General features: G+C 43.7%; 3 protein-coding genes across 4 annotated transcripts; 2 read left to right on the forward strand and 1 right to left on the reverse strand.

The window, feature by feature from the left end:
* Positions 1 to 1,547: 1,547 nt before the first annotated feature.
* Positions 1,548 to 15,789, forward strand: slc7a6 (solute carrier family 7 member 6). 2 transcript variants are annotated; one of them, XM_088939073.1, is made up of 10 exons: positions 1,548 to 1,628; positions 4,801 to 5,371; positions 7,422 to 7,547; positions 7,958 to 8,102; positions 8,645 to 8,768; positions 8,927 to 9,030; positions 10,601 to 10,697; positions 12,326 to 12,475; positions 12,645 to 12,828; positions 13,345 to 15,789. In XM_088939073.1, the coding sequence occupies exons 2-10, from the start codon at positions 4,834 to 4,836 to the stop codon at positions 13,410 to 13,412; spliced, it is 1,536 nt and encodes a 511-aa protein (XP_088795199.1). In that variant the 5' UTR covers positions 1,548 to 1,628; positions 4,801 to 4,833; the 3' UTR covers positions 13,413 to 15,789. The 2 variants fall into 2 exon arrangements, with proteins under 2 accessions (XP_088795199.1, XP_088795198.1); XM_088939072.1 differs by lacking the exon at positions 1,548 to 1,628 and having other exon boundaries at positions 4,647 to 5,371.
* A 941-nt stretch (positions 15,790 to 16,730) lies between these two features.
* slc7a6os (solute carrier family 7 member 6 opposite strand) lies at positions 16,731 to 20,881 on the reverse strand. Its single transcript, XM_088939210.1, has 5 exons — positions 20,639 to 20,881; positions 18,426 to 18,725; positions 17,969 to 18,184; positions 17,565 to 17,706; positions 16,731 to 17,249 (listed from the first exon to the last, which is right to left on the reverse strand). Exons 1-5 carry the CDS (start codon positions 20,828 to 20,830, stop codon positions 17,080 to 17,082), a joined length of 1,020 nt encoding a protein of 339 aa, XP_088795336.1. The 5' UTR covers positions 20,831 to 20,881; the 3' UTR covers positions 16,731 to 17,079.
* A 1,275-nt stretch (positions 20,882 to 22,156) lies between these two features.
* zpd (zona pellucida glycoprotein d) lies at positions 22,157 to 27,407 on the forward strand. Its single transcript, XM_088938841.1, has 9 exons — positions 22,157 to 22,257; positions 22,424 to 22,475; positions 22,663 to 22,764; positions 23,358 to 23,566; positions 24,203 to 24,360; positions 24,821 to 25,063; positions 25,841 to 26,024; positions 26,462 to 26,567; positions 26,776 to 27,407. Exons 1-9 carry the CDS (start codon positions 22,228 to 22,230, stop codon positions 26,925 to 26,927), a joined length of 1,236 nt encoding a protein of 411 aa, XP_088794967.1. The 5' UTR covers positions 22,157 to 22,227; the 3' UTR covers positions 26,928 to 27,407.
* Positions 27,408 to 27,554: the final 147 nt, after the last annotated feature.

Consider the following 27,554-nt stretch of genomic DNA (forward strand, 5'->3'; position numbering starts at 1 on the left):
GAGACCTATTCATAATGACTCATAGCAGAAAATGTTGGCAAACACCTAGGGAGCTGACCTACAGGTACATGCAATCAGTGCAATCAGTAAGTCTCACTTTGCATTTCTTTGGAGGTTTTCTGACATTCAATCTCCATTGCATATTACAGTGCTCCATTTATAACATGCATTACTTGTAATTGATCGAAATGTGACTTGCTTGGTGAATTGTAATTGGGTGCTTTGTTTCCAGGTATGGACGATGGATGGTACTGTGGAGCTCCTCAAATAGCACCCAGCATAAAGATTTCACAACTACACAGTACATGATATACAGGTATAAAATACACAAATAAAACGTCTAAAGGTCTATAGCATTGCCGTTCAGAATTTCAAATTGACAAAAACACAACTGAAGAGAATAAAGTAAATATTAAACGCTGTTCGTTAACATAACATCGAATCATTTCTTATTGTATAATATCTTTCTTCTAATTAGGCGGAACGGCCCAGACTGCTCTATAAAATTTTATAGTATTATTCCTAGCAATAAACTAAGACACTGTTAACTAGAACGTCGTCTTGGGGAGGTAAAAATCACACTTTCACAAGGACACCCTGGTTAAATGACTGGAATATTGATGACGGGGTGGAGGGGTGAACGTGAGGTAGAAACTATGGGTGTTCACCTGGAACATCGGGAATCGAATCGTCTTTCGCAAGCGATGTGATACGACCCGCACAGATAAGAGCAGCACAAATCACCCCCCCCCCCCCACACACACACAGTTATTCGATCACCTATTTATAAACCCTTCATCTTAGAAATAATATGTACAAAACAATAATTAATTAACCGGCTGTGCAGTCACAGTTGCTGACTTGCAGCGTTTTGCTTCACAAACCCTTGGCACCCGTTATGTAGAAGGCAAGGTTTTTGTTCAGCTCTGCATTTAAAGGTCCATTTTGAGAGCCCTGTGTTTAGTCAATTATATCTGCCGGCGGTAGCTGATAGTACCATTTGTACGAGGGTATTAGAGCAGCTTTGGGGGCAGGAAGCATCGATTAGTTTTTCTTGGAGAGACATTTGTTTTACTACGTCTTATTGATGTGTGTAATTCATAACACAGTTTCGAAAGTCGCACACGGTTGGACAAACCGAGGGAATTGTTGTAAAGATCAATGAAGGTAAGACTTAGCACACACAGCACACAGCAGTATTACTGGATACATACTGTAGTTACAGCCCAGAACCACCCTTGCGGTTTACCTTAAGGGATCCCCAAATCGTAATTATTTTAAAAAATATATATTTACAGCCTTCACAATAAGGGTTTTCCTGTCTTTTACGATACGAGGTATTAGGATGGTAGCGCTCAGACCTCCTTTGCAAAACGGTCGTCACACAGTCCCATTCAAGTCGAATAAACTGTGCAAAAGGTTTTCTTAAGAAAAAAAGTGTTTTTGTAGAATTGTAGAGTTCACGTGATAAGGGGGTAGCCTCTGTGTGTGCGCGTATTGCCGGTGTCACGTGACTGAGTTCGGCTTTTCAATTTCTATAGAAGCAGCATTGGAGCTCAGCATTGAAATGATGGATTAGAGCTGTTGCCTGGAAGTGTAGCTCCCAAACAAGAAGTCAACACGTTGAGGTAAGACTTTCAACAAAAAAAAAAACGTTTAATGCTATGTCTGGGATGATGGGAGCGCAATTCTTTACTTCTGTCATAACAGCGTTTCTTTTATTTTTTTTTACAAATGACAGCCGGAAAGCCTCTACTGGCTCACTGATGGGAAGCGAATAATAGATAAAAACAGTACGTTGTTATTTCTGTTTTTACGGTAAGAATTACTTCTGACATTTTCTGTCTAACAGAAAGATGATACAGGTGTGAGCTTTCGCAGCAGGAATGAGGAAGGATTTTGCTTTGTCTCGCAGGGTGCTTTTCTAGTTTTTGTTGGCGATTATGTTTGGGTTTTGACGTTTTGTCCGTATACAGCTGGATCTTTTTTTAAGCCGATAAAATGCATACTGCATACTGACGAAAAAAACATTCAAAAAGCAATAAGGACTAATGTTTATTCACTTCCATTGTAACTTTGTATTTTAACTAATATTATCATTATGACCGTTTCATGCGATTTTTTCAAGAGACATGAAAGAGTGCTTTAAACACAGCTGATGTTTGTTGCTCGATTTGCTCTAGGTGGGGGGAGGGGGATTGCTGACTGCTAGTGTAGACTTGTCGAAAATTATTTTTATCCCAGGACACGAGCAGTAATTGCCATGTAATAGTTTTCAAGCATCCCTTCAAAGCGACCGTCTCTCGTGCAAACGTCACCTGTCCAATGTAACTGTCCGTCCAACTGGCTGAGAAGCTATGCTTTCGCCAACAGAAATACAGCACCGTACCGGCCAAGAGAATGGAAACATGCATGCTGTAAAATGCTTTAAGATATTTCAGTTTCTACTTCGAAGTATATTTCAAATTCAGTCTTACGAAAAAAGACTAAAATTATTTGTAAAGAGAGTACGGTTTTATATACTGTTACGGTATTTCCGAATTGTGAAAATAACCATAAAACGATTAATTAAATCTCTTCAGTAACATAGTTTAAAAATATGCGGGACTTTTATCTTGCATACACATGACAGCTTCATAGTGACCACATACTACACACGCCAGGCTGGCCGAAGACATTTTTAAGGTAGTTGCGGCTTTGGGTGTCTGTGGATGACAGGAAAAGTGCAGTCATTTTGCTGTAAAATTTGTCCAGCTTAACTTTTCTCACCTGTTTCTGGGGGTAAAGTGTGTGTGTGTGTAGGACCGAGGCGTTGTCACGAGGTACTGTTTGCTTGTGAGCAGTCCTGGCTGTGATTGATTACTTGATTATCAGTTTCAGTCTGTATAAACCTATGCACATTTTGCACATATTTTATTATTTTTACAGTGACTATGATCATCACATTTTGCACACACCTATGTATTTATTTTTTATTTATTTATATTTATTTATTTTGTTGTCTTTTGTTTTATAACTATTCTGATGTCTGTTTTTGCTTGTCTTGGGCTGGACTGCTGCAACACATCAATTTCCCTACGGGATTAATAAAGTATTATCTATCTATTACAAAGTCTGTATTTTCCGAACAAAGATACCCCTCCCCCCCCTTCCCTTTTTCCTCTCACAGTTCAGCATTTGTAGAAATTAACGAAGTGTTTTAATTACGTGGTAATTGTTGTTAGGGGTGTGATGAAACATTTGGGTCACTGTGGTGATTAAAAGGTGTTGCTAGGCAGGGCAGAGCTCCTCTTAGAGACAAGTAATGCAGGAAAGTGAGCCATTTCAAGGCTTGGGACAAAGCAAAAACACCTCATTACACAAACCTCCCCTGAAGCTACAGGGGTGTCTACAAATCTTCGGAACGCAAATGATATGTCGTAAATACACAAATGCTAATACCATGGTTGCTTAATTCTTTATCGTTCTGAGTTGTGTGATTTATTTGTGCAATGAATTGTAATAGCTTTATTTCCACTATTATTTTTTTGGGGGGGAAAGGGAAATTTTAAAAATGAACGTAGTTTTTTATCAAATGGGTTGGATGGGCTTAATTGCCATCCCACCGTTACACTTTTATATGTGTGACAGGAGCCTAGCTGAGGTAAATGTGGACCAAAACATCCTTATTTTCGGGCACGACTCATAGTACCTCCCACAAGAAGTGAAGACCTAAGCCCTGAGGTTCATGCTGTAAGGCTGGAATTCTGCTGAATGGAACAACATGTCAGACGCAAGCAAGTTTATTTATTCACTTAGACCACAGACTTGGAGACTCCAGTGCGAGACTCACTCAAATGTATCTTTTACTTAGGGGAGATAATGAATCATTGACAGTGTTTAAGATCAGTGAAGAGAGTCCTCTTAGGTCACACAAATAAGTTCAAAATAAGAAAAATACTAGAAAACCCATTTAAGCTCTCTGCAAGTAAACACAAATTTCATAGGGTTACTTCTGAGCAAAGCTAGTATCATGGAGTGCAGAAGATGGCGAAAATCACTTTTAATAGAGCTGTTTGCAGTGACAATGCCCAGCAGACAAAAATACCATAATACTGCCAAAGCCAAAAACAAAAATCCCAATGACGTTTCCTGGAAGATGAGTGACTGTCTCATTCTGGATGTGTTCCAGTCCTCTCAATAAGAATGTCCACAGGGGACATCAGGAAACACTGCAGACAGACTGTGCTTCCACAGAGGGCGTGGGAATATCATGGTAATAGTGTGCAGCAGGGTCTGAATGAAAAACATTCTGAATGCCATTTTTTATGTATTGCTTAAAATAAAAACATATCCCACAAAATTAGGATGCAAATCACTTCATTAATCCATGGCCTTTGTTTGTCTGCTCAGGAGGGTTAGTGAGATGCAGAATGTAGCGTGCGGCGATCTTTTATGGGAAATTATGAATTCCTTATTTTCTCGAAGTTTTCTCATCGAAGCTCCAGCTGAAGAAGGCTACAGTTATTTTCTCTGCATTCTGCGTCAATGAGTGTCAGTTAAAGGGTTAAGTAACCTGAAAGCGCTCATCAGCTGAAAGTTGCAGTGGAGTTACTTATTTGCAGGATGGCATTTTATTTTTAGAGACAAAAACAAAATACTTTCACACTCAGCACACTTGCTCCTGGAGTCGTATGATTACAGGTTGTCTCGGTGTTGGGCAAGAGCGTTTGTTTCATGATGTGTTTTTGTGCCCCGTGTACTGCGAGTCTCGGCCTGGGGCTGAGCCTGCCTTTCCTGTCCTCTGCCTCCTCTTCGCAGGCCGACCTTGCCAGGGGAGGCCAGGCCATACCGATGACGTCCAGAGAGAGCCGGGCCACTCCTGGCAGCGGCCAGGGAAACGGCAGCCGAGCCGCGCCGGGGCAGTGGAGCCCCGTGAGGAACAAGGAGGAGGAGGAGCGGCCCCAGGGTGGCCAGGAGAACCTGCAGCTGAAGAAGGAGATCTCCCTGCTCAACGGGATCAGCTTCATTGTGGGCAACATGATCGGCTCGGGGATCTTCGTCTCCCCCAAGGGGGTGCTCCTCCACAGCGCCTCCTACGGGCTGTCACTGGTGATCTGGGCGGTCGCGGGGGTGTTCTCCGTGGTGGGGGCCTTGTGCTACGCCGAGCTGGGGACCACCATCAAGAAGTCCGGCGCCAGCTACGCCTACATCCTGGAGTCCTTCGGGGGGTTCGTCGCCTTCATCCGCCTGTGGACCTCCCTCCTCATCATCGAGCCCTGCAGCCAGGCCATCATCGCCATCACCTTCGCCAACTACCTGGTGCAGCCGCTGTTCCCCTCCTGCGAGCCGCCCTACTCTGCCTCCCGCCTCCTCGCAGCTGCCTGCATCTGTGAGTCTCTCCTCCTCTTCATGCCAAACACAAACCCCAGCAAAGCAGCGATTTCTATGACATGCCATTCAAGAGAGTCCGTCTGCATACAGCTTCAGATTTATTTCTGTTGCACCGACTTATCGAAACAGGTGTTAATAGACATTTCAATCTGTGAAAGTGTAGTGGACCTGCGGCCACATACATTGCGTTTGTTCCTATGGGAAAAATTACTTAAAGTGAACACATTCATTTTGCCTGAGAAATAGAAATAGCATTGTGTAGTATACTGTGTAGTAATTCTGGGTCATTGAGTCTGCATCACACTTACAGATTGTACTTAGGGTTGCCAGTTCTCATGGGTTGTTTTGGGGTTCCCTGAAAGGCCTACTTTTTGTGCTCAGCCTACTGCCCATCTTCATGGGGACTTCTCCTTCTAAGAATTTAAGAAAGGGTAGACATGAATGAAAGGTTACAGCCCGTTTGGCAGTTTGGAAGTTCATAGCTAATTGATCAAAGGGGTCTTATGCAGATGTTTCTTGGAGAAAAGGCCGGGGGGTCGTCTTCAACAACATGGCTGGATTGCTTGTTCCATACTCCTACAACCTGTTGGGTAAAGAAGTGCCTCCTCTTCTCAGTTTAAAAAGCACTGCCACGTTTCTGAAGCAGTCCACTGGGCTGATTGTCAGTGCCCTTGAGGATTTTGAATACAAGTCCCCTTGTAATCCTCTCTGTTCAAGACTAAATAGTCTTTGTTCCTTCAGCCCATCAGAGCTGAATATATTTTTAAAACTTGGAACATATCCGGTTACTCTTCCAGAGACTGTTCCAGAGTAGCAGTATCAGTCTGCTGGAATCATCTGTCCTTGTAGAAGTGCTAGAGCTGGGTAAACACGTGCACATACTGTACCTGCCAGCAAAATGTTTCAAAAGTACTGTACTAAGGTACATTGTGGATCAACTATGTGTACGCAAAGGATCCTCCTTTGCGCTCTTGTTTGTGAACCACAATTTCAACTGGAAATGTTTAATTAGTTTGATTGTTCGAATTGTTTCCAACTTAAAAAAGTGTGAGAGAATGTAAAACTGGACTGAAAATAGTCATCAGGAGCTTAAAAACTGCATGTGTTTGGGAGTACAGTCACAACACCTCAATTAAGGGTGTTTAAGCAGTAAGGCAGTGTGGCCCATGAGGGCCAGGACAGAGCTGTAGGCCTGTCTCAACACATTAGTGCTGTCATTTTCTACTTTTTAGTGCTTTTGTGTTCCTGTACAACTCGGTTTCATACCCTCAAACAGCCCAAAATGATGCCAATCCACAGTCTGTCTCCCCTGCTGGGGACACATTGACATTGTCCCTGGTGTGCTCTTGCTGTTACCAGCACCACTGCTCATCTTCACATGGATCTCTTTCATTAATGTACAGGAGCAACATTTTTTAGTTTAGCTTTGGGGCTGGAACGGAGTCTGATATAGCTTTACAAAAGGAATGTGAGGGTTCTAACTCTAACCCTAACCTATGCATCAGAAGGTTACTTTTTAACTCCAGGTCTCTTAGGTCCTGGTTTCAACACCGCTGACTCAGTTCTGTGACTGGGCTGGATGGACCAGGGTTGGGCCCCTATTCTGAGCAGGGGCTGCCCAACCCTGGTCCTGGAGAGCCCCAGCCTAGTTAGGTCACCTGTTTCTAAAGACTGGCAACACCTGTGTGTTATTGATGAATTAAGAATGAGATCTGTTCGATGAACAGAACCCTGGTAGGGTAGGGTACTAAAGTATTTCATCCCAAAAGATTTTGAAATTGATTTGTTTAACAGTTCGCCTGCTTGATTGGTCACAGTGAGATTGTTCTAAGTCTTTAGAAATAGGTGATAGGGCTGTTCATTAGTCACCTGAGTAAGAGCCTGTCATATATTGATCTCCAGACTTTGCCTTTACCTTGTTTGCTTTTTGCATTCAGTAGCAGCATGAAACTTGTGACACACAAGACTCAGTGGTTTTATCATTCTATTCTGGCTTAATGAGTCATGGAGTTTTTTCAGTCTTAACTTCACCACTTGGGTCTCTGCAGGTCTCCTTACCTTTGTCAACTCGGCCTACGTGAAGTGGGGCACCAGAGTCCAGGACGTCTTCACCTATGCCAAAGTCCTGGCCTTGATCGTCATCATCATCACTGGACTTGTCAAGCTGTGCCAGGGTAAGAGCTGGATTGAGGCCTTCAGTGGCCTGGTTTCAGAACTGCTGGTGTACTGTCAACCTCCTGCAATGTCTCACGTGAGCTAACTTTTCTCTCCTGGCATCCTGATTCTTTTTCAGTCTTCTGTTCACTGAATGTGTTTGCAAACTTCCATATCTTTCATTTAGAATTTACAAAATAATTGAGTATACAGTAAGTCATCTCATAAAAGGAGACATTGAATGGCTATGCATAGCTTGTTGGCAAAGCTTTCTACAGGATTAATTGACAGTACGTCTGTCATGTTCTGCCATGAGCTGATACATTGATTAAGCATTTTAACACGGCGCTTGTGATTCCAGGCTTGCAGCTGTAAAACTGATGCACATTTGATGCACAACTAAAGCTGTCGCCACGTGTCCTCTGGTTAGGCTCCACGTTGCACTTTGAGTCCGCCTTTGAAGGCTCCTCTTGGAACGCGGGAGACATCACTCTAGCTCTCTACTCGGCCCTTTTTTCCTACTCCGGCTGGGACACCCTGAACTATGTCACCGAGGAGATCAGGAATCCAGAGAGGTGAGCTCTGCTGTGGAGGGAGGGATTCCACCAGTGCCCATAATGTTCCAGGAGTGTTGGAGAAGTTATTCACGGATAGGCCAGTGACAATATGAGCACTTTAACAGCTTTCCTTCAGCAATGTAGGGCTCCGTCTTTAGCTTTTTCCATTTTTTCATGCATAGGCATCTACTAATTGAGGAAAGCAATGCTCAAGGAATGTGCTTAGTTCTGTCTGATTCCCGCTGATCCTGATAGAGACACAGTCACTGAACTCTAGATAATAATTCCATATTGTATTCTCAAAATATCAGAGAATGATGGTTCTTAAGCTTCTCTCTCCAGACTTCTTACATTTATCATCTTCTCACAGTACCTGCTTTACTGTGATTGACTACCCTTCTACTGTTATTCACCATGGTACTGTATACCACAGGACTTTATTAGTAATCTTGTCCTATTGTCCTGGGCTCCACAGGGCTCCAGTGTTTCCGGCATGCAGAGCACACACCACCTCTGTTGCTGGACTCTGTGTCAATTTGGCTCTCTGTCTTGATCTGCAGGAACCTCCCCTTGGCCATCGCCATCTCTTTGCCAATAGTGATGGTTATTTATATCCTGACTAACGTTGCGTACTATGCTGTGCTGGACATGAACGCCATCCTCGCCAGCGATGCCGTTGCTGTGGTAAGTGGGGGGTCGGGATTCTACTGTAAGAATCATGCAGGTCCCAAGCCAGCAGCTCATAGTAGATCCCTGCCTGTTCTTATTTCTGTATTTCTTTAGTCAACACAGGACTGTACCCAGAGCCAGAAGATAACCCACCTGTTGCGTTTTTTCTGCAGACCTTTGCTGATCGCACACTGGGAGTGATGAGCTGGACCATCCCTTTTGCAGTGGCTCTGTCCTGCTATGGGGGTTTAAATGCTTCCATCATCGCGGCCTCCAGGTACAAGCACCCAGCCATGTGCTGCCCTGCCTGCCCACCTCTCTCTCACATGCAGATCTCAAGCTTCACATAACCTGTAATTCCAATTAAGCAGATCTGGGTATTGTCGTGTCATTTGGCAAACTGCTTTATACCATACGGTGCCGCAGGAAGCTGGAGCCTACCTGGCAAGCAAGAAGCGCAATGCAGGGTACACCCTGGACGGGGCGCCAGTCCATCTCAGGGCCAGTGCAGGCCAATCAAACATGGGCACAATTTGGAGGCCATGGTAAAGGCCGAAGGGGGGAATTTGGCCCGGACACCGGGATAACTCCCTACTCTTTTCGAGAAACGCCCAGGGACCACTGAGAGTCAGGTCCTCGGTTTTAATGTCTCATCCGAAAGACGGCACCCACTACAGTATAGTGTCAGATCTGTGTATTACACAGTACAATTTGATATTATATATAGAAACAAGTAGAACTATAATTTCCCACAGAAAAGTAACAAACTTTACTTCTTAGTGTGCAATTAACTTTTAATTCTTTCTTTGCAGCTCACAGGTTAATGCAGCTCCTTTATGTATATGTGTACTTTGTTACTTTAACAGTCTATTATAGTTTCTTGCTACTTTTGTAAGTTTTACTCTACACATCTATGTATTATTTATGTAGCATGTGCAGATTACTATGTGAGATTACACATACTGTACCTTCTTAATAAGAATTTCCCCAAATTTCTTATTAATTTTAAGAAGGAAGCCCTTGGACAAACAACCTGTAAATGCAATGGATTTTATTTTTCTATTTTTCTCTAACACTATTCATATGATGCTGGAAAGAATATTTGGAAGAAAGTGATAAAAAAATAATATATATATATTATATATAATAGATAATATATTTGATATAAATAGTAGTATTTCTGTAAGCTTTGCACCAAGGCAGAATGCTACCTTGTTTGGGTGTTTTCTTCAAGTGCCAAATGGGAGTGTACTTTAAACAGTCAATAGGAATTTGTTGGGTTCTTTTTACAATAAGGGTGATGGGAGTGAGGACCAACCTACCCAGCCATGCCGCCGAAGCTGGTATCTTGGCTTCTTTCAAGAAACGGCTGACTTTAGCTACTCGCTAAACAAATGAGTTAAATAACCCCGAATGACTCCCTCTCACCTATAGCTGTTCTCGTGCACTTTCAGATGCAGGAGTAAGAAACATGACATGCATGACAGTTGTTGCTTTGCCTATCTATCTGTAAGCACAGTGGTTAATACAGGCCCCGCGGTTATCGGCGTATCTCGTCGGTAGTTTAGTGACAGTGACGCGGGCTGTGCTCTGCCATGGGTGAAGTACAGACTGTTCACTGTGCTCCTTGCTCCACCACACCTCCAGTTAAACTGCTGCCAGGGTGGTGGTGGGAGCAGGTGTGTCGCTGTGACTGAAAGGCTTTGTTTTCATGACCTCTCTGCAGACGCACAGCCAAGTTTCCTGAAATAACACGGAACAAAGAGAAGCTTTCAGGCTGTCCTGGACTTCCTGTACTTTCTTGACAGCTCATTACCCCCCACTGTTGCCCTGCTGTCTGTCCACAGGCTGTTTTTCGTGGGGTCCCGTGAAGGCCACCTGCCGGATGCTCTGTCCATGATCCATGTGAAGCGCTTTACACCTGTCCCAGCGCTGCTTTTCAACGCAAGTCATTTGTACTTACTAAGTAATTTTAATGAAAAAGAAAAGAATCAAGTGTTCTAATGGAACTTCTTAATGGGTCTCCTAAGCCATTGAGTGCTAGTAAAGAATGCCAGGTTCCAAAAGGTGCTGCTACACTCATACCTTGCCACAGCTCGCTCACCTGTTAGGGGGTGATTCTGATTGAGGGGGGCCAGGCGTAACCCCACAGATGGTAGTTTTGCACCATTGGCTCCTCAGCCAAGGATAAACTCTGAATTTCTGAACCATGAGGTGCTTTGCGTACTGGGTGGGGTTACTATAGCAAAAACACATCATCAGTAGATCAGGTTAACCTGTCTCACGATGGCATAGCCCCACCTTCTTCTTGGTGGGTGACCAATCCAAGGTTTGGTGGGTTCTGCTGCACAGCAAGAGAAGCAGCAGACATCAAAAAGTGGTTCAAAAAGTGACATTGCTATGAATACTTGTCCACCACAAGCCAGTTATGAGTGTGATATCTCTTCTGACACCACCTCTGACACCAGCATGACACACCCCAGAATTCACTTCTGTTCGCTTTGACATTTGCTTCGCTCTGCAGACGTGGGTTGAGCTCTGGGTTCCAGTAAGGTCCTTTCATTCTACTAGTTTTACTCAAACAGCCAGTGCAGTAAAGACATGGGTCCATTAACAAAACTGCTCTTGGAGACGGGAGCTAATTGGCATCCAAAAGAAATAGATTTGATATTATTATAAACAGCTTGCTTTTAAAACATAAAACAATAATGGCATACATTGTGATTTTGAAATAGACAAAAATTGATATTTTTATATTTGTGCTCTATAGCATATATAATTATTGTTTTTGTATCATTCTCTGTGGTGCCAACCAAATTTATTGTTGAAAATTAGTGCTTAGTGTTGAAGAAAATATAAATGTGGTATTTTACATTTATTTCTATAGCAATTATTATATCGGGAATTATAATGTCATGTAATTATTGTATCATGAGCAAAGTGGCAGATAGAATGTGCCCAAGCCAGGGTTTGAACTCAAGAGCTGTGAGGCAGCAGTGCTGTGTGGAGCTTGCATGTTCTCTTCTAGGCTGTGTGGATGTGTACTGAGTCATCTGTTTTCCTCCAACGATCCATGACATGCTGTCTAGGAATATTGGTATCACCTAATGGTCCCCTGTGTGCATTTGTGTACAATGTGTACAACGGACTGAAGTTATAAAAAAAAGTTTGCGTTTACAATGCAGTTTTGTAAATAATAGTGGAACTATATGAGAAATGTAGTTAGACTCAACATAGAACAGGAAAATAATCAGCTCTTTGAAGAGACAGTATTGCTAAATAATGGCTTAACATACTGTACCTTTCTTTAATTAACTGTTTTTCACTGCAAACGTACAGCATTGAGTTTGCCCTAGGTTGAAAATGGCAGTGTATACACTGATAATATTACACCTGTTATGCTTCAATCCCACATTACGTTATGCCAGAGACTTTATTTCAGTGGATTGGAAAAGAGGAGAGTGAATAAGGTCCTAATTTGCGCCTTCTGCAGCTAGCGGGGCTTGTCTCCCTCTAGTGGTTTGAAGACGACAATGCATGTCTGTGATAATGTCCTGTACTTGGTCTGATAGTGTGCCATGGCGTTAGTATACTTGGCTGTGGAAGATGTGTTCCAACTGATCAACTACTACAGCTTCAGTAACTGGTTCTTCGTGGGGCTGTCTATTACTGGACAGATCTACCTGCGCTGGAAGGAGCCTGACAGGCCCAGACCACTCAAGGTGAGAAACGACTAAGGCTGTTCATTTAGAAACATAAAAGGGTGAGGGGCAGGCAATCCAGTCTCTGCAGTAAATTACATCTATTCTACTGTATTTTTAATGCAGATTACTTCCAGAAAAGCACATTAGCCTATTTTCTCTTTCTCCATCTTTCTCTGTGTCCGCACAGCTGAGTCTGCTGTTTCCTATCGTGTACTGCCTGTGCACTGTGTTCCTGGTGGCGGTGCCCCTGTACAGCAACACCGTCAGTTCCTTCATTGGCATTGCCATCACCCTCACTGGGGTGCCGGTCTACTTCCTGGGGGTCCACTTGCCCGAGTCCAAGCGGCCACCCTTCATCACCAAGCTGCTGCGTGAGTGACACTGCTGCCCTGCCCTTCGTGTGGAATTTTGCCGATACTACGACTCCCACCTTACCACCAGCCTTCCCAGCATTCCTCACCATCGGTTAAGAGGTTGGCTGTGGCTTGAGAGCTTCTCAAGCGGCTGTGAGGGGTTTTAATAGGAAAATCCTCTGCAAAATGAAGTAAATCCCAGACGCTTCTCCAGTAGTTTCTCCGTCTGCTCTATAAGCCCTCTGCATCTTGCAGGTGACCAGGCTCACTGTCGAGGTGCACATCACCTTATAACAGCAGGTTATTCTGAGCAGACCACAATATCTTACCCCTTGTAAGAATCTCCAGGATGTACTGAGGTGTGACAGGTGTATTGAGGTTTTGTGATGCTAGGCCTCAAGGTGGAGTTAATCCAGTTCTTGAACATTACTGTAATCTTACCTTTTATTAAGATGATAGAAGTATAAGTATCTAAAAGGTATTACTGGAGATTTAGAGAGTGATTTGACATCTGTTACATTTCTGCTTGAACAGGATCCCTGACGTGCTTCACCCAGTTCACTTGTTTCTGTGTGCTGACGGAGATGGACCTTAGCGAGTAGCGCCAGACCTGTGGACCTGATCCTGGCACCCACAGGTGTGGGAACGATCCTGAATAGGCTAGCTGTCAGGACACAGACCACACTGATCAGCGCCTCTTGCTCCTGGGCAGTGCAGCGAAGACAACTGTGAAACTTGTAGACCATCATTCAACTCATCTGCTGCAGGAAAGGGAGCCTTTGACTTGAACTACTGAGAACCTCTCTCTTTTTATCTTTTTAGCTGCTCATGGCCCAAGGCCTCCAGGCCTGATAGTTTACAATGAGGTAGCATTGTCTAAGCACCAAGTATTACTTTTTTCTTGTAGCAAGTGGCAGAGCTGTACTGGTACCTGGTCACCTGGGGACCAAGCCATGGGACAGCATTTCAGATAGCGTCCAACATTCCAGTGTCCAGTGTCCACTCTGTCCCAGCACCCACTCTGCTGCATGGTGATATGGGAGCGAAGAACACACTTCTGTTTGACTCGCACTGGCTTTACTTGGTTTTCACAATCTGAAAAGACCAGTGAAGAGAAGAGAAATTCATAGAGGACCTTGCGCTGATCATTCCTCTGGGATCGCTGCGGTCCTGTGGAGCCCAGCTGGTTTTCCAGTTGACGCAACTGTCCAAGCTCTTTGTTTCCCCACTTGGCAAGCTGAAGGCTTGCTGATTCTGAGCCAGAAAGGCTGTAGATGTGAGGAGGCTGATCGGCCTCTGGAGCTCTTCTGGTGGTCTGAGGCCTCGTGAGCGTGCCACAATGTGGTAAGCACCAGTCGGTGGTGGATGCAGAGAGGAGAGTCAGATATAGACCAAAGCCTGCACATTCAATACAAATCCAAGCTAAATCCAGCACTACCAAAACACTAAGAAAAAATAAGCTGTTCTGTGTAATGTGATTTAAATTCAGATGGAAAGCTGCCACAGATGTGTGCTCACAGGTGCCTAGTCTGTGTCTTGTCTCAGTTGTGAACGCCTGATTGGCTTCAAGCTCACATCACGTTATCCCAAATGTCTGATTATCTCTGATTGTCTTTATGCTGTGTAGAGTTCCTCTGCTTCTGATTGGGTATGGGAACTGGGTGGCTGGTGTTAAAATTACTTTCTAATGATATTGTTTCAGGGCTTGACGAGTTTCAAGAATTTAAATTGTTCTTTTCTTACATTAGTCACCTGTTGGCTAAAGTCTGCAAAGGAGCAAGTAATAGGTTTATTCCATGCTGAAAAGAGAAGAGAGAAGACACAACGTTTCGGCTGCAAAGCCTTCTTCAGGTGTGCTGAAGAATGCTTCACAGCCAAAATGTTGTGTTTTCTCTTCTCTTTTCAGCGTGGAATAAACCTATTGCTTGTTTCTTTGCAGACTACGCATGCTGACACAGCTACCCACCTGAACTGTTGGCTAAAGTGTTTGTCTAAGTGTTAGAATGAATTGGTCACTGGAGAATTTTCCCCCTTTACAAATATGAGGGATATTTACGTGCAGTGCACTTTTTCTTATTGTTTTGCTATCACTGTACTGTTATATATTCTATAACTTAATGCCTTTAACAAGATACTGTCCCAAACCTAAGTGGATGCACAGTGCTTTAGTGAAATTGAACAGGTCTTGGATGGGAGAGTGAGTTGTACCAATGTTTTCAAAGTATATTATCATTTATGAAAAACATGTTGTAAAAGTACGTGGAACATGGGAGGAAATGTTAAGATGCATTGAAAAAGTGCTGTTACATCCTCCTGCATGTGACATTTATATGTTAGAGATGTAGCTTCTACGTTGAGCGTGGTTGTATCTGTCAGGTGTTGTTGTGGTTTTGTATGTGGTGGGCATAGTGCCTTGTCGGCAGAAATGCTATTCTTAGTTTCCTGTGTCCTCAGTATCGTGCCCTACGTGCCGGAACAAGTCCTCACCTTTGCAGGTGTGGCTGAACTTTTCCGACGTAATAAGAACTCAAAAAGGTGACAAAGGAGGCCATTCTGCCCAACTAGTGTGTTTGTCTGCAAATAGCTAACTGACCTGTGGTTCTCGAAAGAAGCTGGGATATAAGTTTCAGCATCATGGCCAGGAGGGACTGTGTTGGAGAGATGCTAAGACGCACCCCAACGATATTGGTTTCCTGAGTAGAGTAGTGGAATCTTTTGCTTTTTCAATTGACTTTTCATTTATTGGATTACTTTTGCACATCTGTTACGTTTATTCCAAATTCCTGCAGAACTGACTGTGGTATTATTTCTTTGAGTGCAACTTTCTAGGTTCCTGTTTTATTCCAAATCGCCAAGAGGACAGCACCGTGGATGTTGTTCATAAAACACTGAAAGTCACTTCCTTTTTACGGGTTATGCAATTTTGATGATGTTGTCAAATTATGAATGAATTATATAAATGAATACTATATCTACTAAGAGTGTTTTTAAAAATATATCATTTACGCAGATCGGTCGTGTGACAACCTGTCTTTTACAATGACAAGCTGAAGAGCAGCTAGCAGGACATTTACTGAAGTTGTGGGAGTGAAGGATCTTGGGTAGACCTGGGGGTACAGCAGCAGCCCTCCCCATTGTGGAATTTGGCACTGTGACCAGAGCTCTTCCCTCTATGAAGAAATCTGGTCAATCACTATAGCCTGACTATACTTCAGTACCTCGAAGTGTTCATCCCAGCTCTTACATTGTGTCGAGATTTATAGAAGTTTCTGTACACATTTTAACAGATTGCCAAGCATGAAGGAAACAAGGCTCCAGTCTGATTTTCCCACATCTGAACGCAATAAGCATTTTAATATTAAGCGTATCTCTGCCTTTTTTTTGCTTAGGGCTCAACTCTAGTCTGAGATTATCCTTTAGAAGACATTTTTGAATTTGTAATCCTAGAGTGGAGGCAGGGGTTAGCCCAGAGGTCCCAACCCCTTTTATAGTTGTGTAGGTTATCCTAAATCACCCATTTCTGAAGATCAGGAACACTTGGAAATTTGATAAGCATATAATTTTCAATTAAGGTCATTTGTAGTTTAGGGCTGGAGATTTGTTCCTGCAAGTTATTTCCCTCCACAAACTCACCTGTGGCAGATCACTAGTCAATTCTTCCAAACCTTTAGAACACTGTGATTCAACTATGAACTACTGTATGACTCCTGTTTCATTAGGGCTCCCAAGGGGCATGCTGGGAGATGCCATAGAACTAACATAACGGACGTCTTGTAATTTAACATGTTCAGTTCTCTTGTATTGGACTGTTTTAACACATTTGGATTAAAATATATGTAATCTAAACAAGTCTCTTTTGAAACCTGGGAAGCAAACCCTTTTTATGCCTGGTGAAAAAAGGACTAGAACCCGTGCAAAGCTTTTCTGAACATTTTTATTTTACAGCTAGAGTACAGAAGGCATCTTACATCATTAACAAAAAATATATTTTAAATCTACCTATTTACAGTTCATTTACCCCCAAAAAGTGCTTATGTTTCCTCATCCAATGGCAGTCCAAGAGTCAGTTTCACACAGATGTCTGTTGTCAGCATTTGCCAAACCTAGAGCCCAACATCCATGTGCTAGACAGGTTAAGGCATGAGTCATGAAATTTCTAGCACCTGTGATGCAGAAAACAGTCTTCTAACACAGATGGTTCCCCATAACCAGGTATTTTCCAGGTGCTGCCTGCACTCCCTCAGTAAACAGCTGTAGCCAGAGAACCTGTCAGCCGGAATCAAATCCCCCCATCTTCTCCTTGTCGTCGTCATCATCATCATCATCTAATTCCTGCAGAAGATCACGCCGGTATCTGTCCCACGATCTCCTGCCATACTGACCCACTCCAATGTCTTCATCATAATCATCACAGTCGTGCTCAATGTCATCACCATAACCTGCAAGGCAAATGAATACACTCCACCATCATTCAAGTTAGCATACAGCCAATTCTCTGCTATAGTTTTAAAAAAATCCACGGTCCATCCTGAACCTGTATTACTTCAGCATTCCCAGAACGCTGCACTGACACTCTCCTGGAATGGTATGACATGACAGTGTTGTTCATCCAACTAAATCTCTTCTTGGCAATAAGTGCGTTTTATTCTAACTTTTCATTTATTCCCAGGGGCATACGTGTAGTTTTATGCTCAGGGTCAGCCTGGTTTTCAGGCTTAGAACCTACAACAAGCTTTTCTGAACAAAGGCTGCACCTGAATATTGATATCGTTGCTCTCTTTCACCGTCTTCCTCACTGTCCTCCTCGTCAGGATAATCATTCCTCCAGTTCCCTTCCTCGTTCTCATCGTCCTCGTCCTCGTAGATTTCCTCCTCCTTGGGATTGTCCTCTGCCACCTGAAACACAGCACCTCTTAACTCCAGAGATACACGAGCCCCCTGCACCCCCCCCCCCCCCATCCTAACTGTGGGACACCCAAGGCTAGAGCAATCGGAGACCACCCCAAAATTACTCCTGTAACTTTCCCGTTGATCCACTCAAAGAACTACTTGCCCTCTTTTTTTTAGCAACATCTGGAATATTCTGCCTCACCCAATGATACTTTTATTTTACTAACACTGCTCAGAAAGAAAGCAAAGATAAAAAAAAAGTGCCTACAAGCTCATTCTCCTGGAAGTATGGCCGCACAGACAGGATGTCCTGGATCCAGCCTGGAGCTGCAGTCTCTTGGTAGTAAATGTCATAGACGTATTGATCCTCCTTCTCTCGGTGCTGCGACCCTGCGCCGCCCTCCGACACGCTCAGCTTCTCCCGAATCAGCCTCACTGAGTTACACACAATCGCCTCCGGGGCAGAGGCGACGGGCAGCGAGCCCTGAAAGGCAACTTAATCTTTAGAGGGGACTTTGCAGTGAACTGCCTGTACTGCACACAAAAGACATAAGAGTTGTTTCAAAATCCCACAGCATAGGATATTAGAACATAATACCATTTTTTCTTAAATTCCCCAAACTGTGCATGCAGTAAAAGCTGAGTAACACTGCAATCACGGAATGAGCTTGCCTTAATCCTGTACTGTGAAGCCTGCAACCGTTAACAGCAATGAGCCAACTCACATCTGCCAGGTCTGTGTCCTCCTCTTCTTGTACAATGTCTAACACCTGGAAATCTGGAAGGTCCCCTAGCGCAGCACTGCCCGTGTGCCCTGTGTGCTCCTCACCCCCGCCGCGGGCAGCCGGCGCGTCCCTGGCAATGCCAGGCCGGTGATGGGAGAGCACGCGGTACCGTTCCTCGCGCCTGCTCTGCCACTTGGCGGTGCGCAGGCTGCCCACAATCCTCTGCGCGCTGCCCGCGGACGGCCGTAGGGCCCGCTGGCGGGAGAGGGCCTCCCGGACCGGCGTCTCGACCGGAGCAGCCTGGGGCGGAACCGAGGGGGAGACAAGGGATTCGGATCAACTCGCAGCAGATGGCTGGAAAACTCCTCGGATTCAACCAACTTCCCGAGTTTCCACATGCATCTGTCCAGTTCAGCTAAGAATGGTGTTGAAGACTGCTTAGCGCAGCTCTTGCATAGCTCTATTGCCCTGTTGGCACTGTCGCTTTTCATACACCAAATAAATGATGGGAATAACTGTAGAAACTAACCTACAGTACGTTTCACTTTGCAGGACCTGAAGGGTGGGGCTGTTGGTGGGATAGCACTAACAGATGCAGATCCCAGTAGCACAGCCAGTCCGATTAAATATGCAGATGACATGGTTCTTGGGGGACTCTGCTTAAAGGACCAACCACTGGGTGAGCAGACTTACTTTGAAAACATCAGTATCCTTGTACCCAAAACTGGTGCCAATCCAGAGCATTGGGAATAAATGTGACAGAATCTAAAGAGCTTCTTTTCAATGCTCAAACCGATGGAGGGCAACCTTTGCAGACAGTAGTGCTGAAAGGTCAGTCTGTAGAGGTTGTGGAGTTTTAAATATCTGGGAACACATATTGATCAGAGGCTGAGGTACACTGAGAATATAGGCAACATTTTTAAGAAAGCAAATCGGAGGCTTCTTTTAATTGAAAGATTTAATGCTAGTCAAAATGTCCTAGAGAGGGCATATAAAAGCCTTGTGGAGAGCATCCTGGCATTTAACACGGCAGTTTGGTATGGAAATCGGGGATTGAAAAGCAAAACCCAACTGACCAGGACTGTGAAAATGGCAGGAAAAATAATTGAGAAACAGCAGCCCCAGCTCAATACAGTTCTCAAAATGGCCAGGAACATCACAGCCGTTTCCACACACCCACTCTATTCTCAGTTCGTAATGCTCCCATCAATCAATCAATCAATCAAAGTTTATTTATCAAAATCACAACAATACAGCATGCAGCAGTAGTTGCTGGCAATGAAATGTCTTTTCTACGAGCTCACCGGGGTGGGTAAAAAATCACAAAATTAAAGTGACAAAAGAAGGTTACATAATAATAGATAATAGTGCAATAGAAATTGAAGAAAATAAACTCAAGCAGAGCTCAATATACATAGAGATGCAATGTGTCCAGGGTGTATGCAGTGTATTATGTCCAAGTGGGGCAGTATGCATGTCCATCAGGGAGACAGTATAAGGTATCAAATTCAAAGTCCTTTGTCCCCTGTGCAATAAAACCACTCAATGAAGCTATGTAAACATATTCCTGCCTCTACCTATTTATTTATCCTTCACACACTGTTGTGATTTTATGTGACTTATGTTTTGCTTGTGTTTTGTACTTATGTAGGAGAAGCCAAAGACAAATTTCCACAGCACTGGACAATAAAGTAGCTATCTAACAAAGACTGAACCTTACAGGACTCCATCCCGTTCATCAAAAACATTAAATAAGTCTAGATTGTAAGAAAGCTAGTCCCGATTTCTGCAGTCAAATATGGACAGAAGCCGTGCAGCAGCAACATTCATCCATTACTCAGTGCTGCAGCATGAAAATAACCGAATTAGGATCAAAATTGCATGTACACGCATTCTTGAGCAGTACTTCTAAAAAATACGAACTTATGTCCCGAGAAGTCCCGTATTCATGAACGTGATTGTATTTTATAATACGGGATACATTGCAAGGTTAATGGTATAGAAAGACGATCATAGATGCATTTTATTCTGTGGTAGTGAAAACTCATTTTAAAATATTATTCTTAGCAATGCGTTTAATCTTTAACACATTAACACCATTGCCGTCTCGCACTGCTCCAAGCCAGAAGGCTCCATCCCTCCTCCCAGCTTCTGCCGTCTCATTACCGCGTTCCTGTTCAAGCCACAGCGAGGCCTCACACCGCGGCCTTTACCTTAGATGCTACTGTAGCTGCGAGTTTGAAGACGGAGTTCTGAATCTCTGTGTCCCCAGATTCAGGGACCGAGTCCACGGCAGGCAGCGACGTGGGGTCATATCTGAGACGTTTGCAGGCCAATAACAGCGCATCCGCGGGGTCTGTTCCCTGCTTCCTCTTCACACGCAGGATAGTGGAACGCGGCTCCATCTGACATTAGGGTATTCCCTGCGCGAGTCGCCAGGAGGGGTTTCACTTTCTGAACACGCGTGGAGGCGGGACGTGGGGCGGGGTTTCGACTTTGGGAGACGTGATTGGCTGGTGGGCGTGGTTTCATCATCATTGCGCAGAGCCAGGTGAACTCCTTCAGACAGGTAAAAATACATGTGTTAGCTAGGTAGCTGCGGAAGGAACAAGTAAAGGTTTATTCCATGCTGAAAAGAGAAGAAAAGAAACAAAAAACTTTTTCCGGTGTCATGTTCTGTTTCTTTTTTCTTTTCAGCATGGAATAAACCTTTACTCGTTCCTTTGCATTTTATTTTGTACTAGTTCATCATGTGATAGATAAAAGGACGGTGTATAACTGTGTTGATGTCCATATATAAAGTATGCTACAGTACAGTACATCCACTTCTTACTCCTAGCAGGGTGATCAAGCTCGGTTCCGCAGTTTCTCTGGGTGTTAACAGGAGCTGCTCCTGAAAAGCTGTGAGGAGTAAATGGAGATATTAAGGCACTAATGAGCTGATTGATGTCATTAAGTGCTGATTTGGAATGAAAGATACGGAGGACCTCTCAGGAGCGGAGCTGGACAACCCTGTTATTTATGTTAGTGTGGATCTGAACATAAAATACAAAAAGGTCTTTAAACCACCATTAACTCCCCAGTTACACCTCCCCTTAAGGACACGTTTAAGCGCTGTGTGTATCCTGAAAATCATTCACTTGTTGAAAATGTAAACCATTTTTCTTTTTTGACGGAGTACCAGTGCCATTAGATTCGCTGTACAACACTTGCAGAAAATAAAACCCAAAGCGCTAAGACATTGATGGCCAAATTAGTTTGTTGGCAGAGTGATACCTTATCTGTTCGAAACCTTGATTCGTTTCTCAGTCAAGTCTCGGCCTTGAAAACACTTAACCTTGTTTCGTATTTGAAGTCTGAATTGGTACACTGAGTCGACTCCAAGTATAGAAGAGTCAAGTGCTCAGAAATAAACCAAAGGTAGTACACGTTAGAAATCAAAAGCTTTACATATAAATAAATGAATACAAATCGTACTAGGACAAATATTTATTTTTATTGAACATCAGTACCAACAGAAATCGCATTCAAAAGCTTCAACTAAACTACAGTATGTACAGTACATGTGTGAGACGCCCCCTTCGGGACTCTGTTAAGTTAATTAAATTAGTCTTGGTCATTTTACGTCAGACTCGGACGTAATTAGAAGGCTGCGAAGCTGATTGACAAGAACCTATAAATGGCTCTTCACAAAATTGCTTCTCCCCTATCGTTTTTTCACGTTAATGAAATCGGAGATTCCCGAGACAAACGAACAACGCGAAAGCGAGGGAACAGTAGCGTAACTTGGAACGAAATAAAAATGAACGTAATGGGTTTTGCAGGTCTCAAGGTGGGTATCGTTTACAGCCCTTAGAATGAGCAGGTTTAGGATGTTCGGTTGTTGCTGTATTTTACTGGACAGTCAGAGCAATTCTTAACCCCGGATTGTGCGCGAACAAATTTAGCTTCCTTTACTGACGTGAATAAATAACAGGTTTCAATTTTCCACTCTGCAGACATTTTTTGTGGCGTCTTTCTTCCTGTGTAGTGCTTTTAAGCTCGGGCTTGGTAAGTAATTACATCTCTTTAAGAGTACTGGAGTAGTAGTTTAATAAGTGTGTAGCTGATCTTTTTAAACTGAGCTTCTTAACTGGGGCGGTAAACTTTTGTGTACTCAGTTGCATGAAGGCGCTTGTAAAAGCAATACTGTTAGCTGTGTGACACGGTGATAGACACGCTTTACTTTGACCTGCAGGATGTGATCCTACTCTGTGTACTGATCCAGCGACTTGTGTACTGGCCAGCGACAATCGCACTTGTAAGTGTGTATCTGGACACTATGGAAACCAGTGCAAAGGTAAATCATTATGATTTTTAGTTCATTAGTGGTCTGAAAGGGATTTGGCAATTTATGTGTATTGACGCGTTAGCTCGTAATATTTTCACTGTTGCCTACGGTCACTATTCAGGGTTACTAATGCAGACGACCCAGTGCTTGCAATTTGAACTGAACTGAGTCATACTCAAGTTGTCATGCACAAGTGCAATTAAGTGCTTATTTGCTCGTTTGATCCAATGCAAAGATATGAACGCTAAAAAAAATACAGAACAGCAGCAGCAGCAGCAACAAAGAAGCTTAAATACAAGTCGGCACAAGCAGTGTGAAAAAACCCGTCAATGTGAGTCAATGGTAGAGGTAGAATTAAATAATCTGACAGTTCGTGGGAAGAAGCTGTCTCTGAATCTGGTTTCGTGCTTTTATGCTCCTGTAATATTTACCAGAAGGCAGGGGAGAGAAAAGTGAGAAACCGTGATTATCCTTAGCAATACTTCCGGCTTTCCTGAGGCAGTAAGTTGTACGACTCGGATCTGTTAAGACGAGGATAAAAATCGGCTGTACTCGAACACCGCTTCATTTTTTTTTAAAGTTCGTTTTCTCTTCTGTTGTAGAGATCGTTATGAATGTCCTCTGTCAGAAAAACTACTCGAAAGTAATGGTGGTGAAGGACTACTTTGACTATCACAACGTGAAGCTGGAGAATGTGCACCTCTTAAACAAGGACTGCGCTGCCTTTGAAGAAGTGGTGTCTGGAATCACCTACTTCTCTGCAGCTACAAGAAGTGACAACTACACGCTGTGTGGTGGGCGGACCCCTGAGGTACTGTATGCTTTCTGCAGCCTTGCTTCAAGTGAAGGGCAGTATTGGATGACAAGGAGCCAGTAAAGGTTTATTCCAGGCTGAAAAGAGAAGAAAAGAAACAACGTTTTGGCTCTGGAGCCTTCTTCAGGTGTCACGTTGTTTTTCATCTCTTTTCAGCCTGGAATAAACCTTTATTGGCTCCTTTGCAGCCCATGCATGCTGACGCAGCTCCCTACTTGAACTAATATTAGATGACTTATGGACATATCCCAGCTGGCTGAGGTTCATTACACTAAATGAAGTGCCCCTCTCAAGTCTGTCCTGTTAAAAGGAAGTTGGACATCTTGGGTGACTGCTCAGCTGGGAAGGGGCCAGTTCTTTTTTCCCTCCAGTTCAGAGCTTTAAATGATTTTCCACTCTGTTCCTCCCCTGAAAACCCACATTAAGTTCATTAGGTCTTCACATTTATTATATGTACATTGTTTAGCACTAGGTTTCCCATAAATCATGTTCTTGAATGTTTGATCAGAGATGTGCTTTGCAGATCTTTTCAGAGGCTTAATCTGCAAGGTTTTCCAGCCTACCAGATCTGGGTCAAAGCCTGTGTTCTTTGTCATTTTGATGTGTTCCTTTTTGCTCATGGTTTCTTTCTAGAAAAATGTCACCCACATCACGTACAGCAACACTCTGTATTCAGGCAACAAGACGGAAGGCCAAATTGTGAGGCAGCCTCAAGTCGAAATCATCTTCAAGTGCGTCTACCCTTACATGCGAAGAGTCAGCCTCCCTTTTCCTATTGCTCCCTACTCAAGGTGAGGCCGACCTGACCTTTCTTCATCTGGCTGCTGCGTTTCAAATTGTGATGTTAGAAATGGGGAGGTGGTGGTGTCCACCAACCTGGCTACTGGTTTCTTGGGGGCAGTGGCACACAATAGCCAGGCCTGAGGTGCTGTCTGCGTGAAATCTGTACGATCTCCCCGTTGGCATCGGTTTCCTCTGGGTGCTCAGGTTTGAATCTGTTAGAGGATGGATGGACACAACTGGGAATTGACCATGACACTCGGTGGAATTCCTTCATTGAAAGTGTAAAATACAAATGTAGACTTATTTGTGGTGAACTAGGTTAGGAAGGTGAGGATTTGGTAGACAGTCCTCACTGCAGGCATTATGAGCTTGAAGCTGCTCAGGAATGCCACCAGAAAAGGGTTAAGGATGTAGGCTTCCTCCCATGCAGATGTGGTTTCTGCCTTGCAATAACGGCTTCTTCCTTAGCGAGATGGTCCTGCGGGTGAAGCAGCTGGAAGCCACTGTGGTGATGAGGCTGTACAAGAGCAGCACCTTCAAGGAGGCGTACACCAGCACCCCAGTCCTGCATCTCCGAGACAGGGTCTATGTGGGGGTCCAGATCACAGATCCCGAGAACTTCTTTGCTCTCAGGGTCAACGAATGCTGGGCCACACAGACTCCAGATCCCAATGCTTCTCAAAGCTTTAACCATGTGCTCATTGACAATGGGTAAGTGCTGAGCAGTTATTCACTGCTTAACTATGCATTAACATTTGTATGTTTCCTGTAAATAACTCTACAATTATCTAGTGCTTTTCTGTATACTCTGCTCAAAATGCTTTACAGGTAATGGGGACTCCTCTCCACCACCACCACAAGTGTAGCCAGAGTGCTCCAGTACACTCCCCTCACATCAGCTATCTGTGGGGAGCAGAGTGATGAAGCCAATTCATACATGGGGATTATTTGGCCAGGGGAAAATTTGGCCACAGGTCACAGAGTCAGGACCTTGGTTTTATGTCTCATCCAAAGGATGGCTCCTTTTTTATACAGTATAGTGTCCCCATCACTATACTGGGGTATTAGGACCCACACAGACCACAGGGTGTGTTCTCCCTAATGGTCCCACTAACAGCTCTTCCAGCAGCAACCTTAGGTTTCCCAGGAGGTTTCCCATCCAGGTACTGGCCCGGCTCACACCTGCTGAGCTTCAGTGAGTTACCAGCTGTGAATTGCAGGGTGATATACAGTAGCTGCTGGACATAACTGTAAAAATTGACCATGCCTAGGTCAATTGATCTAGGCATGCCAGCCACCCAGAACTTGAATTAATTGATCAGTAACGATTTACTGTGGTGTTGGCTGGGACTAGAACCTGAATTCCATTTTTGGGAATCATTGTGCTTTGTTGCTGGCAGCGCTAATGGAGCTCATGTGGAAACCATGAAAATGCAGGGAATTTGACTTTTCCTCTCAGCAAGGTGTTTACGAGGCTTTCTGATGCAGGTGTGTCAAGGATGAAACAGTGACGTTTTTGAACGGTACAGATGGGAGAGGTGGGGCGAATGGGGAAGGTTCTGCAGTCTATTACAGCTTCGATATGTTCCGATTTGTGGTCCAGCCCTTCGATCTGTACCTGCACTGCAGGGTGCAGCTGTGCACGCCCAACTATGATGAGCAGTGTGTCCCTGTGAGTCTGGCCTCTTCATCTCACTGGTGGGGGACTGTTTTGGGGTCAGGGGTTACAGTTTAAGGCTCAAAGGTTTTGGGGGTGCATGCAATTAGGCACAACCTGACACTTGTCAGGGCATGTTTTTTAATTTTATGTATAGACAACAGTAAGTTGGGATGGGGGGGATAGTTTTGGGTAATGGGAGAAATAAGCAGATAAATTCCTGTATAAACTTTAGATGATCACAATCTTGAAATCTTGGCATCAGCTGAATAAGTAATTGATATACACAGGTTTACTTGTCATATGTAGTTTGGATGAAATGCATGGTTGGTTTGGATGGTTTCATTTGCAGAGAACCTTTACCCCACACCTTTATGGTAGATTGTTGACACTTCAGAGTTCAGTACTGTACCTTCAAATTGCCTGCTGTTCCCAACCCTGTCTGCCTGCAGGACTGCAAACCAAAAGCAAAGAGAGAAGCTGGGATGGAAGGCTCTCAGCAGGGGCTGCTGTCCTATGGACCAATCAAAATTAAAGTGCCAGAAGAGCAAAGATCCAGTAAGGATTGATGGATTATTCCTTTATCTTCACTGGAGCTTTTTGTGCACTTTGATGACAATATAGTGAATCCACTATACTATGACATTTGCAAAACATGAAGTACACAGGCTTCAGTATTTTGAATTGTAGCTGTAGAGGATGTCTCTAAACTTCAATACATCTAGATTGGTGCCTGATGTTGCTCTTTTTTTTTCTTCCCCCCCAGATCTGCTGCTGATGGTGACTCTCCCTGCCTGTGCGGCTATGATGTTCATCATTTTCCTCTTTGTTCTCATTGCTGTTGCTAAGGCTGCTAGCAAACGAACATCCCAGCCTACCACAATCAAGACGTCATTCAGGACAAGCACTCACTGCTAGCAATAAACTTTATTTTTTATGCTCTTAACTGACTTTTTAATAAGGGGCAGATATGTTGGAAGCACCATGTATTTTTAATGCTGAGAACATGATGCCCTAAAGCTTAGAAAGAATCCCCACTACCACGACATGCACTTTGATTCCTTCTCAAGTAGAAGGACATTCTGTATTCTAGGCAAAATGCCTTGATCTGGATTTTTCCCCCCTTACAAACCTTTTCATATATTCATGGGGAAGAAATTCAAAAGGTTGATAATGTATGTCAAACACATAAGAGTGCTGAAATACATCCTACTGTAATGGATATGTTTGTGGTGACTGGGCTCTTCTGAGGAACACAATAGAAGTTGTATTAGTAGCTGCAATGTATGACTTGGTGGAGGAGTTTCAGTGAAATATTAAGCTAGGTACTGGGGCCCTGTGAAAGGATTTATCCAGACCACGTAAAGCTTGGTATGCAGTTCCTCTATAAGCTGAAGTAGCTGGAAATCTCTTGAAATGGTAAAATAGCACTTGTATACTTGCACAACTTGATCCTAATGAAATCATTTCCACCCTATGCCATTTGTGTTCATGCATCATTTAAGTTTTACAGCAACTGTGGACTATAAGCATTCTCTTCTGAGG

Source organism: Atractosteus spatula, chromosome 21 (genome assembly GCF_055471065.1).
Source record: "Atractosteus spatula isolate fAtrSpa1 chromosome 21, fAtrSpa1.hap1, whole genome shotgun sequence".
Classification (NCBI taxonomy): Eukaryota; Metazoa; Chordata; class Actinopteri; order Semionotiformes; family Lepisosteidae; genus Atractosteus; species Atractosteus spatula.